Genomic DNA, 11,996 nt, shown 5'->3' with positions numbered 1-11,996 from the left:
TATGGAACAAAGACTTTGTGAACCCAATCAAATCATCTATTGTGTAATAATGACCCTCAGGCTGTTATGACCTACCATTTACATAGCACTGTAGTTTTGCAAAGTGTTTTGACACAACTTTAGATGTAGGTGAATGTAGCACTTCTTGACTGGGCAGCCAAAACTCTTGACTAACAGGTAAGCCCTAAAATGGGTTTCCTATATTTAGTCTCTTCATCTTTAATACTCTGCCACTAATATTTAGATATTGCTTTGATTTCATCACTTTCAATAGTGAAATGTGGAGTGAACAAAATGATAGATTGGACACTGGAGGGACTGAATTTCACTGTTATCGATGGGTTAATTGCTTAAAGCCAGTTGAAGTTAAATCTCTCTAGTTTGCTTCTTTCTGAGATTGTAAAATCATCTTCAGGAGGGAGTTGATTATTTGTATTTCTGTTCTACCTAAGACTGCCTGATGCTTTGTATACTTTGAGCATTCTGTTTAATCTTTGGACTAAAAAAAAAACAACTGTGTGGGTATGACAGAAAGTACATTTGAAACATGAAAACTTGAGTTCCTTTTCTCTAATCTACACAGTCCCTGTCAATTAGTGACTCAGCTGCAATGGTTTTAATTATCATCTCCACGCAGACTATTCCAAGATCTATCTATCTATCCCCAGTGTCTCTCTGCAGTTTCAGTCCCACATCACTGACTGCCTATTGGGACATTTCAAATTGGATGTTCTGGCGACATCTCAAACTCAACAATGTCCAAAAAAAAGAAATGATCTTTCCCCCTAGAGCCCCATTTGAAACTTTCATATTTTCTGTCCAAAGGCACTACTGTTCTTGTAGGATTCCTGCAGCCTAGGATAGCTTATAAAGACCTGGCCTTGGAGCCCACACGATTTGAGTTCAAGTCCTGAAAGCCATTCTTAAACTCTCAGTGTTCTGGCAATTCTCTAAGAACACAAATTGCAAAGAAGATGTTAATCTGCGCTGGTAAAAGGATTTTCCTCACCCAGGAGATCCCTATACCAATAAAACCACAAGTCCAGTCACTACCCCTATGGGAAATGAGTTCAACAAGCACTTGTGAAGCACCTACTATGTCCACTGCAGGATGCTAAGCATTCTGAAAATCATAAGGGAATACAAAGGCTGTCTATGGCTTCAGAACCACAGTTGTTGGCTTTCCACTTTAATCCCTACCCCATCCTTCAATGTCCAGTTTCCCTCATCCCCCTAAAATCCCAAAGCATATCTGTCACTCCAACATTTAATCATGCACTTTGTATTATTTAACTTCTCTGTGTGGATGTCGTGCCTCTCCAGTTATTACATAAGCTTTCTGAGGGCCGGGAATACTTCCTTCTCTCCACACTTTCCTAGTGATGAACTACCCGGGTAGCAGGGCTCAAATAAAGCTCCTTTCAGGATAAGGAGCTCACCCCAAGCCCAATGCCAGGGGTTACCCCCCGGGGCCGGGGATTTGGTCGGGCTCCGTAAAGAGAGGGCGGGGCGGCCCCATCTTCTCATCTGGGCCTCGCCCGCAGGGGAGGTCCCGTGTTCCCCCAAACCAACATTTATGAAGTGCCTACAGCGCGCCAGGCAAGGGGTACACGAGACCAAAACAAAACTCGGGCCCTGCCCTCGAGGAGCTTCCATTCTTCTGGGTTGAGGCCTTAAGGCCTGCAGGGCTCCTCCATCCAGGAGCCTCCCCGGAGGAGAGGCTGCCTCTCGGGTTCGGCGGCCCTGCGGGGCTGGTGGAGGGAGGAGGGAAGGCCCGGCGCGTGCCCGGAGTGGCCGCGGGCGGAGGGACGCTAAAGCCTAATCCCGGCAAGGCCCTGACGTGAGCGCCGGGCTCGAGTCTGAGAGCAGCTCTGAGACGTCGGCCCTGCGCCCCTACTGGACCAGGAGCTCGGGCCTCGCAGGAGGGGAGGCCTATCCGCGGAGAGCCAGAGCAACTAACGCCACAGACTAAAGGCCACCACCTCAGGCCCAGCATAACCTGCCCCTCCCCCCATCTTGGCGGGTCTGAGAAGCTAACCAACAGTAGGTCGGCGCATGCGCAACAGGCAAAGTTGTAAGCGGACGGGCACGAAGTTCAATATTCGCGGGAAGGCGCAAGCGCAGAAAGGGCGTGGGGTGTTAGTGGGGGAAGGGTTGAGACGGACTGTGGCCAAAGCGCACGCGCGCGAGATTCCTGTGGTGGGAGGAGGTTGGCGCTCGTGGAACTACGCCTGCGCACAAGCGTTGTGTGACGCAAGGGGGCGGAGACTGGAGCTCTTCTGCGCGTGCGCAGAGCGTGCTCAAAAGGGTTTATCTAGGATGCGCAGGCGCTCAGCGGTCATTTCTTCGTAGCCACGCCGAAGTCAAGTATCGAGGTGAGCACCGGTCGGCTCTCATCCAACCTCCGTCGCCCGCGGGAACGGCACTTCTCTCTGGACCCCTGTCGGCCTGGTCCCCGTCGGCACTTTGGGGGGAGCGCGGCGCGTTGTGGGCCGTGGTTCGGGTCGGCCGGAGCTTGTCGGCGCCTCCGAGGCCTGCGGGCCGAGGCGACTCCATTGTGTGCGGAGCAGGAGGAGGCGGAGCGGAAGCAGCCGCCGCCATTTCCTCGGCCGCCCGCCCGCCGGAGAGAGGCTCGGCCAGCGCGGCCCCGGAGGCGCGGGCGGCCGGTTTTGGGGGCGCGGCTGGGGGAGGGGGGTGTTTGGTGTGGTGGAGACGAAGGACGGGTTACCGGTTGTGGATCCCAGCTTGGCGCGGGGCGCGAACGGCTGGGAACGCGGGTGGGGGGGTGAGGGGAGGGGCGAGGGCCTACCCGGGAGGCGGGGGGAGGGTCCCTTTCCTCACCCCCGGCCCTCGCTTCGCAGCCGCCGCCGCCACTGACTGAACAAGATGATGCTGAGCACCGAAGGCGGAGAAGGCTTCGTGGTGAAGGTCCGGGGCTTGCCCTGGTCCTGCTCGGCCGATGAAGTCCAACGCTTTTTCTCGGGTAAGCGGGCGGGGGTGGGGCGGGGTGTGAGGTAGGAGAAAAGTGAGAGCGCGCCTCTGGGCGGCGGTGGCGCGCGCCGGCCTCGCATCCGCGTAGGCATCGTGCCCGCGTCGGCAGCAGGTCGACGGGCGGGGGAGGGGGGCCGCGTGGTCCTAGGCTGCCGCGCGCTCCTGGCGGCCCCCTGGCGGGGGAGCGGCCGCTTGCTGCAAGTCTCGCGCTGTTGCCTTGGGGGAGGGGGTGGAAGTTGGTTTCGCTTTGCGTCATTACACAATGGAAATTGCGAAACGACCGCAGCTTGCTTACGGGAAGTGGAGTGGAGGGCCGGGTTAGCATAAGCGAAAGGCTTTTTTTTTTCCCCTTGGATCCTTATGATTCTTATCATTCTGCCAAAGTAGGGCTTCTTGGAAATGCGTCTATTGTTTTGACAAGAATTGAATGTCTCCTGATAAACATTTGACTGTCTCCTACATAGCAAAAGTGTCGTGGAAAGGCTGGTATGAACTTTTGTTTAGGACAGGCGAAGGATGCATTCCCCCCCCCCCCGGAAAGTAACCTCAGTTGTTTTATTCGAGTTAGACACCTTAAGATAAGACTATAACTTAAAATTTTGTTGAGGTATGGGTATTTGAAGGACTTAACAAAACTGAGTAATAGCAAAGCAGTGATTAGGAGTCGGTTAGGAAATGGATTTGGGAGAAACTAATAGGTCTGATTCCTTGAGTTGTCAGTGGTATTGGTAAAATGCTGGAGAAGTATGAGAAGGTAAAGCTTTTATAGCCTGCTTACTGTTCACATGAAGCTGTTGTGGAAACGAAAATAAGAAGCTGCTTAGCAGTTTGTAAGGTGGGTCAATAATTAATGCTTGTACTGTTATTACAATATGATACCATAGTATTCCTGCTGTTTGACGTACGGATGGTAAGTCAAGAATGTTTTCACCTGGGTTCTATTATGTTGGTAAAGAGGAGTCATTTCAGGCATTTCAGTGCCAGTTGTCCCCCCCCTTTCCCTCTTTCCCCGAGATAATCAGCTTTAGAGGAGCTTTAGAGCAAATGGAGTAACTACTGGGTATGCTTGGCATGCAATCTAAAGGTTGATTTTTGAGTAAAAGATATTTTTGAAGTTGTAGAACAGCTTTGTTAAGGATTTTAAACTCCATAAAAATAAAAAAAAAATTTAACAATTCTTTTGGGGACTCTTGTTTCAGTTTGAAAATTGCTCAGACCATAACCATGTATGTTGTAGTACTTACGAATGTTTCTTATGCTGCCAGTGTTATCTAGTTCTAGTACTAAAGTTTTATTAAAAGGAGTCCCAGTTATTAGGAGCAAGACAATCCAAATATTTAGGTACATTAACTGTGAGTTAACAATTGGTTTCTTTACAGAATGCAAAATTCAAAATGGGGCATCAGGCATTCGTTTCATCTATACCCGAGAAGGCAGACCAAGTGGAGAAGCATTTGTTGAACTTGAATCAGAAGATGAAGTCAAATTGGCACTGAAAAAAGACAGAGAAACTATGGGACACAGATATGTTGAAGGTTTGATTTATGTTGACATAGTAAAGTGTTAAGTGTGTAGATTTTACCCCCCTTTCTGAATTTTAGGTAATTGACCGCATGGAAATGGTCATCTAAGTGAGTTTTTGGCAGCTCCTAGTTTATCTAAAAATAAGGAAATCTTACTCATTTTAACATTCCGAAATTGACTAATTCTAAGCACCTCTTACAGTATTCAAGTCAAACAACGTTGAAATGGATTGGGTGTTGAAGCATACTGGTCCAAATAGTCCTGACACTGCCAATGATGGCTTTGTGCGCCTTAGAGGACTCCCATTTGGCTGTAGCAAGGAAGAAATTGTTCAGTTTTTTTCAGGTATGTAGCAGTGCTTGTCATTGGACAGTGCATTCTGGCTAGTTCAAGTAATTGGAGTGATACAGATTTACTTGTTTGGACAGGTTGCAAATTTAAACACTGAATGCTGTTGTCTCTGGTTTAGTTGTTCAGGGACCTTCAAATAATTTAAGCCCATAAATTAGACTACCTTAAAGCTGGAAAACAACTTGGATTCTAAATATCACTAAATTTTTAATTTTTTTTATACTTGGTGTTGTAGTTTAAAGTAGATATTTAGATGCTAGAGGATTGTCCTCAACAGCTTAACTACTTTCTACACATTTGCTGTTCAGCATAGTACCTCAAGTTTATAAGGTAAGATGCACTTATCACCATGACTAGACTGATGTACTTTAATTTTAACTAACACTCTTCCTGCTGTTATTCATTATTGTAAAATGACACTGCCGGTGTCAAGGGACCAAAGCAAACTCCTATATGTTCTCTGGAGCAATACTGTGAAGCCTCTTCCAAGGAAAACCTGATTATAGCCTGATAATTTTAGGCTACTAGCATTGCAAGTTGCCTGTCTTAAGTAAGATTGCAGAGGAATAATTTTCAGGTACTGTTTTAAATTCTTACCATTTGCTGATTTTGAAAAATGATGTCCCCGTTTACTTAAGATAGGGAAATGCTCATAGGTAATGTTTTGGGCCTAAACTAATTGAATGTCTAACACGATTCTGATGTGATTTGCATGAGTATTGTTCACATTGAAAAGTATGTAATAGAAATGTTTTAAGTTTTTGAAAAAATTTACTAGTTATTTCTAGGTCTGGAATTAAATGTTAAAGATGGAGGACTCTTGTGGTTTACTAGCTTAATAAAGAGTTAATTTCAAATCATTTAATAGCGTATTTGGTAACAATATTTGAATCCTAGTCATTGTTTTGACTAATGTTCAAATATCTATTATTAGAATTAAAAATTGAATGCCATTTGTCACTTATGTAATCTCATCTTATTCCTAGGAAAGTGTTTTAATAAGCCTTTTTGTAATCTTGGAAATGTATCCACGAACTGGAAATTCCATCTTTGAAAACTTTTAAGTGTTGTCTTAAAATTAGAACATAAAAATTGCATGATTGTCTTACATAGATCAGTTGTATTTTAAAAGTCAGGTTATTTGACCAGTTTTGTGATCTTAGCAATGTTTTATTTCATCATTGTATGTGTACCTAAATATGCAAAAATTGTCTTTTGAAAACTGAAGTTCCACTTAGCTATTTGTAATATTTAATTTAAAGCAAAGAAAACATGTTGGCAAAACTTGTTAGTGTGTGACTTGATTAGCTTACTGTCATTCTATCTTGTGTAATTCTCAGCAATGAGAACATGTTTAAAATATAAAACTGTTGATCACCCCCTATCAGCAAGTGAACTGTGTATTTGTTTGCCTCCTATATTTTTGTGCCACAGAGTGTTTTAAGAATAGTAAACTTATGGAACTTCATGTCAGTGCATATTTATGAGTACTTAAAGTTAAAAGCATACCATTCGCCTAAAATATTTACAATTCTGGTGTATTTAAAGCTATAAGAAGAATCATTTCTGGGCTTGTGATGTTAATATTGCCCCCCTACTGGGGTTATTTGTCCTTGGGTTGAAGGGTTGGAAATCGTGCCAAATGGGATAACATTGCCGGTGGACTTCCAGGGGAGGAGTACGGGGGAGGCCTTCGTGCAGTTTGCTTCACAGGAAATAGCTGAAAAGGCTCTAAAGAAACACAAGGAAAGAATAGGGCACAGGTGGGGATGGATGGTTGGTTGGATACGTCACTTTTCTTATGGTAAATGATAATTAAATCCATATTCTCTCTGCTTGAAAGGAAATGTATCTATTTCCTAGTCCTAGTTAATAATTGAAGTGTTAAACTGTTAAGTTACTGTAAGATGCTAAAGTTACATGCTAAAACTTTTAAATGCCATATTTGCATAGACAAAAGCTTAATGTTAAGTTACTTCCCGTTACTAAATGCATTTGCCATTTAAGGTTCTTAATTTCTATAAGCAACCAAAAGTCCATGGAGTCGAGAGACTATGGCTTTAAAGAAATTTAGTGTAAACAATGGCTTTAGCTCAATATCTAGTAAATTAATATTACCATAAGAAAATGTGATAACTTTCTGAACTTGTTTTATAAAGTTGAAATGCCACAAACTTTCTTGCTGTATATAAATTTGCATTGTAACGTTAAGCATAGCTTTCAAGAAATTGTCACAAAAGGTTTTACTCAATTTTGCTTGTGACTATTTTTCATTGAAGCATGCGCTTACCTATGCTGATTCTTACTAAGAAGCATAGGATTTGTGGAGTATTTGTTACAGGCAAAGTAACTGTAGCATTGAGCTAGAATGTTGGCGAAGGCTGGCTTTTTAGCTCACTTGTTACACGTTGCCAGTTAATTCGAATGTTGAAATGTTAAGAGTTGAGTGGAATTTATTCCCTCCTGAAACATTTTACTTTATATAAACACTCCTCTCCCACCCTTAAGGTTGGGCTACAGTAAAATTAAAAAAAAAAAAAGAGGAGTTTAACTTTTCCCCTTGAAAATGACATTTTTATAGTCAAGAGTAAAATCTGGTCATTGCCTACACAAATGTAAAGAAATCTGGCTTTTAAGTATTTTGTCAGTTTCATGGCTATGACTAGAATATTGTCTTGTGTAATTGTCATACCTGTGTGTGAAATGAAGGACTCACTAGTTTTCTATATGAACAATGTTTTAGGTACATTGAAATCTTCAAGAGCAGCCGGGCAGAAGTTCGCACTCATTATGATCCTCCTCGAAAGCTAATGGCTATGCAGCGACCAGGTCCTTATGATAGGCCTGGGGCTGGCAGAGGCTATAACAGCATTGGTAGAGGAGCTGGGTTTGAAAGAATGAGGCGAGGTGCTTATGGTGGAGGTATGTGTACCTAGAAATACAATGTCCAATTAAAAAAAAAAAGCTTTCTGTAAAGTAATGACTCTTCCCCATTAACCATTTCAGGGTATGGAGGCTATGATGACTACAATGGATATAATGATGGATATGGCTTTGGGTCGGATAGATTTGGAAGAGGTAAGGTAAGAATTGTATTTCAAAACTGGAGGATACCTACACTTTTTAAAATCTAGACCTCAATTACTGTTTTTCAGGAATGTCTGATCATAGATATGGAGATGGTGGGTCTACTTTCCAGAGTACAACAGGCCATTGTGTGCACATGAGAGGATTACCTTACAGAGCTACTGAAAATGATATTTACAATGTAAGTTTCTCAGATTAACTTGGCAGGATAGTTCTAATATGTGTGTGGTGTGTGTGTGTGTCTATATGTGACCTTAAAGAAATGAAGGATTTGTAGAAGTTAATCTTTTAAAATAAGAGCATAACCTGATTCTTTTTTTATACCTAGTTTTTCTCACCACTCAACCCTGTTCGAGTACACATTGAAATTGGACCTGATGGCAGAGTGACTGGGGAAGCAGATGTTGAATTTGCTACTCATGAAGATGCTGTGGCAGCTATGTCAAAAGACAAAGCAAATATGCGTAAGTCTGTTTTGGACTTTTTATCCTAGCAAATCTGTCAGAGCTTGCACAACAAAATCATTGCCTGTGCTTGCTAGTGAAGTGAGCATGTGAGGATTTCTTTTCACAAGCTTGATTCCATTGGTTGGCTTGGTTTAGAGATAGTATTTAGATGACAAAATTGTAAATAGAAGAGAGTAGATTTTAACTTTAGTTGATAGAAAGCAAGAGGGTTTATTTGGACTGATTACCTGTATTTAATATTTAGATTATTTTAAAAAAAACTTAATAAGTAATACATATTTCAAACTTTTTTCTCATTTCAGAGCACAGATATGTAGAACTCTTCTTGAATTCTACAGCAGGAGCAAGCGGTGGTGCTTACGGTAGCCAAATGCTAGGAGGCATGGGTTTGTGTAAATATCACTTTAGTGTCTTTTTTTAAGCTAACCTTGTATGCTTTTTCTCTCATTTCAGAACACAGATATGTAGAACTCTTCTTGAATTCTACAGCAGGAGCAAGCGGTGGTGCTTATGGTAGCCAAATGATGGGAGGCATGGGCTTGTGTAAATATCGCTAGTTTTTTTAAAAAACAAAACATTTATATTTTAAGTCAATTATATTTAAGTTAAGTTATATTTATATTTAGTTTATGTTTAACAGTTTAGTGTAACCTAAGTCAGGTCCTTTGGAAGGCTATTCCTTCCATTCAGATGCTCTATGAAGTTAATTTGTATTAAGGTTAAGTATTGAGACTCATAAGTTAAGTAGTAAAACTTACAGATCAGTGACTAGATTGTTAATTGTTTATGTTTGGGGGAGGGAATTGTAAGTAACATTTCTTAGTTTAGTCTAATGTTGCTAAAAAGGACCTGTAAAAAAAAAAAATGAAGTGAAGTCAGTTGAGTAAATTGTTAAAAGAATTGAGGAAGTATTGAAAGGAAGGATGTCATTTCATTATTTGCATCCATAAAGTTTAGTGTAAAGAAGAATAGTTAAAAGCAGCTTTGTAATAATGCCTCTACTTTACTGGATCCTTTGGATCTATTCTTGCTGATAGTCATATACTATTGGCTTTTATATGGTACATATAGTGGAGGAATAAAATGCTGTTTAAAAAATAGCTTGAAGGATTGAAAATTTTACCTAGAACAGGGTTGGTTATATAGGACATGAGGTCAACTCTGGAAGGACCATGTAGATTTAGAAGAGCAAGCCAGGTACCACCAGGTACCACATGGCCTTGGAAACAAGAAGCTAATGTTTTCTTAACTTAACAGCAAACCAGTCCAGTTACGGTGGTCCAGCTAGCCAGCAGCTGAGTGGGGGTTACGGAGGAGGCTACGGTGGTCAAAGCAGCATGAGCGGATATGGTAAGCATCTTTCTAATTGTGGTTTAAATATTTTTTAGGCAGGCATGTTTATAGCTGGGTGAGGGGGAAGGATATGTAGGTTCCTTTTTGAAATTGGGCATATATGATAGTAGAGGTTTTTGGGGGGTTTTTGTTTTTTTTTTTCTGGGGAGAGATTGGGAAGGGGGGGAATATGGTGAGCATAATTTGCCTTATTAGACTTTGAGAAATGGGCATTGTGGGAAGTGTTTCATAAATGGCACCTAGTAGTAAATGATCATAACTCTTGCTGTCGAGCCAGAAAACATATCTGCCTCCATTAAGATTTTAAAAAAAAAGTAAACTGTGCCTTTTTTTATTTGTTTTTAAGCTGGTTTTTTTTTTATTATTATTAGTAACTTTGATTTTAGATGGGATAATTAAATGGCAGAATGGTGGTTGGGTTCAGGAATGTTTTATAGACAGTTAAACTAGGATTGGTTTTGGTTTATTTTCAATTGGTCTAAAGAATGGTGATTTTGGTATTATAGTCTTACCCTACAAAATCCTTTTGCAGACCAAGTTTTACAGGAAAACTCCAGTGATTTTCAATCAAACATTGCATAGGTAAATATTTTCTCGAAAAATCTAATTTAAATTCCCAAATGCAAATATTTTTTTTTTTTATCTGTTGTAATAACACTTTCTATAGCAGTCAATGGCTCTGACTTTAACTCCACGGAGGCTGCCATTTTGGGCACAGTGAGTTGCCTTTAGTCCAACTTTTGTAGTCTCACTTCCTGCCCACCATGAATAGGAAAAGCAAGAGACTTCCCCCTGTGCTCCCTATTCATATGCCATTCAATTAACACATTGTGAATGTTTTATGTTAAATTTTTAAATGTCTGTTTAGCTTTAAAATTATTGTGAAGTAATTTTGCAATTTTTGAAAAACACTAGTTTTCCTTTAAACTTAAATTTTCAATCCTTAAAGATCCATTAAAATGGTAGCACAGGAGTATGGCAAGTTGGTACAGCAGTGAAGGGGTTAACGGAGGCCTGTTTGGAGTAAGGGTCCCCCTATCCCAAACATGTTTCTCTCTACACGTAAAACAGCAGCCATTGTGTACTACATTGTGTACTTTATACACAAATTAATTTATTTTTGTAATATTTAACTTGGCTGGTACTTTGAAATGGCTATTAACTTTTCCACATGTATCTTTTTGCAGGGAGCCAAGGAGCGATGAACAGCAGCTACTACAGTAGCGGGAGCCGTGCATCTATGGGAGTGAACGGAATGGGAGGGATGTCTGGCATGTCCAGTATGAGTGGTGGATGGGGAATGTAATCTTGATCACTGACTCTTGGTCAACTTTTTTTAAAGAAAAAAAAACAAACAAAAACGAAGTTTAACAGTTTTGCAATACAAGCTTGTGATTTATGCTTACTGTAAGTGAAATCAGGATTGTTTTAAAAACTTCAGGTTCAGTATTTTTGAACACAGAAAAACATTCATCTAGGATGTAATAACCAAGTTGAGTAAAGACTATAACTGTTAAACAATTTCAGCTTTTCTCAAGGTAGTTATGTTGTAGGAGTGTACTTAAGCAGTAAGCGTATTTAGGTTAAAGCAGTTTCAAATTATGTTAAATGTTGCTCTTATACCACATTACATGGAACACTGTTTGAGATGCATGTTGGGAGACATGCTTTTTTGTAAAACAAATATAGGAGCTGTGTCTGCGATTCAAAAGTGAAACATTTGGCATGTTTGTTCTAGTTTATTTCGTTTACTATCCTGTAAGGCACGTACGTTTAAGCTTTTTTTTTTTTAAGTTAATGGGGACAATTTTGAGACGCAATACGGATACTTTAGGATATGGTCTTGGTGTTTGTATTAAATTCTGAGGCCTTGATTTAAATCTTTCATTGTATCGTGATTTCCTTTTAGGTGTATTGCGCTAAGTGAAACTTGTTAAATAAATCTTCCTTTCAAAAACTGGAATACATATTGTCCTTACTTGGAGCAGTGTCTTATTTGGCACTGTATCTTAAGCGACTATTCAATGTTAGTTTGAAATTTCCTTAGCATTCCCTGTTGAAGTGACTGACTTTTGTTGGTATGGATTCCCTACTGTTGCCAGCTCCCATTCAAGAGAAAAGCAGAGATGTTTACCTTCAGAAAACTGAAAGCTACCTACTGATGTTTGGAATTGCATTTGCTTAACTTAAGCACTACAAAATAGCTTGTACAGTAGCACCACC

The 11,996-nt window shown here is 41.0% G+C and overlaps 1 protein-coding gene across 4 annotated transcripts; it reads left to right on the top strand.

The window, feature by feature from the left end:
• The first annotated feature begins 2,303 nt into the window (after positions 1-2,303).
• Positions 2,304-11,736, top strand: HNRNPH1 (heterogeneous nuclear ribonucleoprotein H1). Of its 4 annotated transcripts, XM_027841654.1 has the most exons (14): positions 2,304-2,375; positions 2,862-2,983; positions 4,371-4,526; positions 4,717-4,860; positions 6,491-6,629; positions 7,610-7,788; positions 7,873-7,944; positions 8,001-8,134; positions 8,282-8,417; positions 8,723-8,782; positions 8,874-8,963; positions 9,678-9,770; positions 10,306-10,355; positions 10,961-11,736. In XM_027841654.1, exons 2-13 carry the CDS (start codon positions 2,887-2,889, stop codon positions 10,353-10,355), a joined length of 1,350 nt encoding a protein of 449 aa, XP_027697455.1. In that variant the 5' UTR covers positions 2,304-2,375; positions 2,862-2,886; the 3' UTR covers positions 10,961-11,736. The 4 variants fall into 4 exon arrangements, with proteins under 4 accessions (XP_027697455.1, XP_027697458.1, XP_027697456.1 ...); XM_027841657.1 differs by lacking the exon at positions 10,306-10,355; XM_027841655.1 differs by lacking the exon at positions 8,874-8,963 and having other exon boundaries at positions 8,723-8,812.
• Positions 11,737-11,996: the final 260 nt, after the last annotated feature.

The sequence above is a fragment of the Vombatus ursinus genome, unplaced genomic scaffold, assembly GCF_900497805.2.
Source record: "Vombatus ursinus unplaced genomic scaffold, bare-nosed wombat genome assembly UNPS02014863.1, whole genome shotgun sequence".
In the NCBI taxonomy this organism is placed as follows: domain Eukaryota; kingdom Metazoa; phylum Chordata; class Mammalia; order Diprotodontia; family Vombatidae; genus Vombatus; species Vombatus ursinus.
Note: the sequence above shows the minus strand (reverse complement) of the source record. Positions and strands in the feature narration are given on the sequence as shown.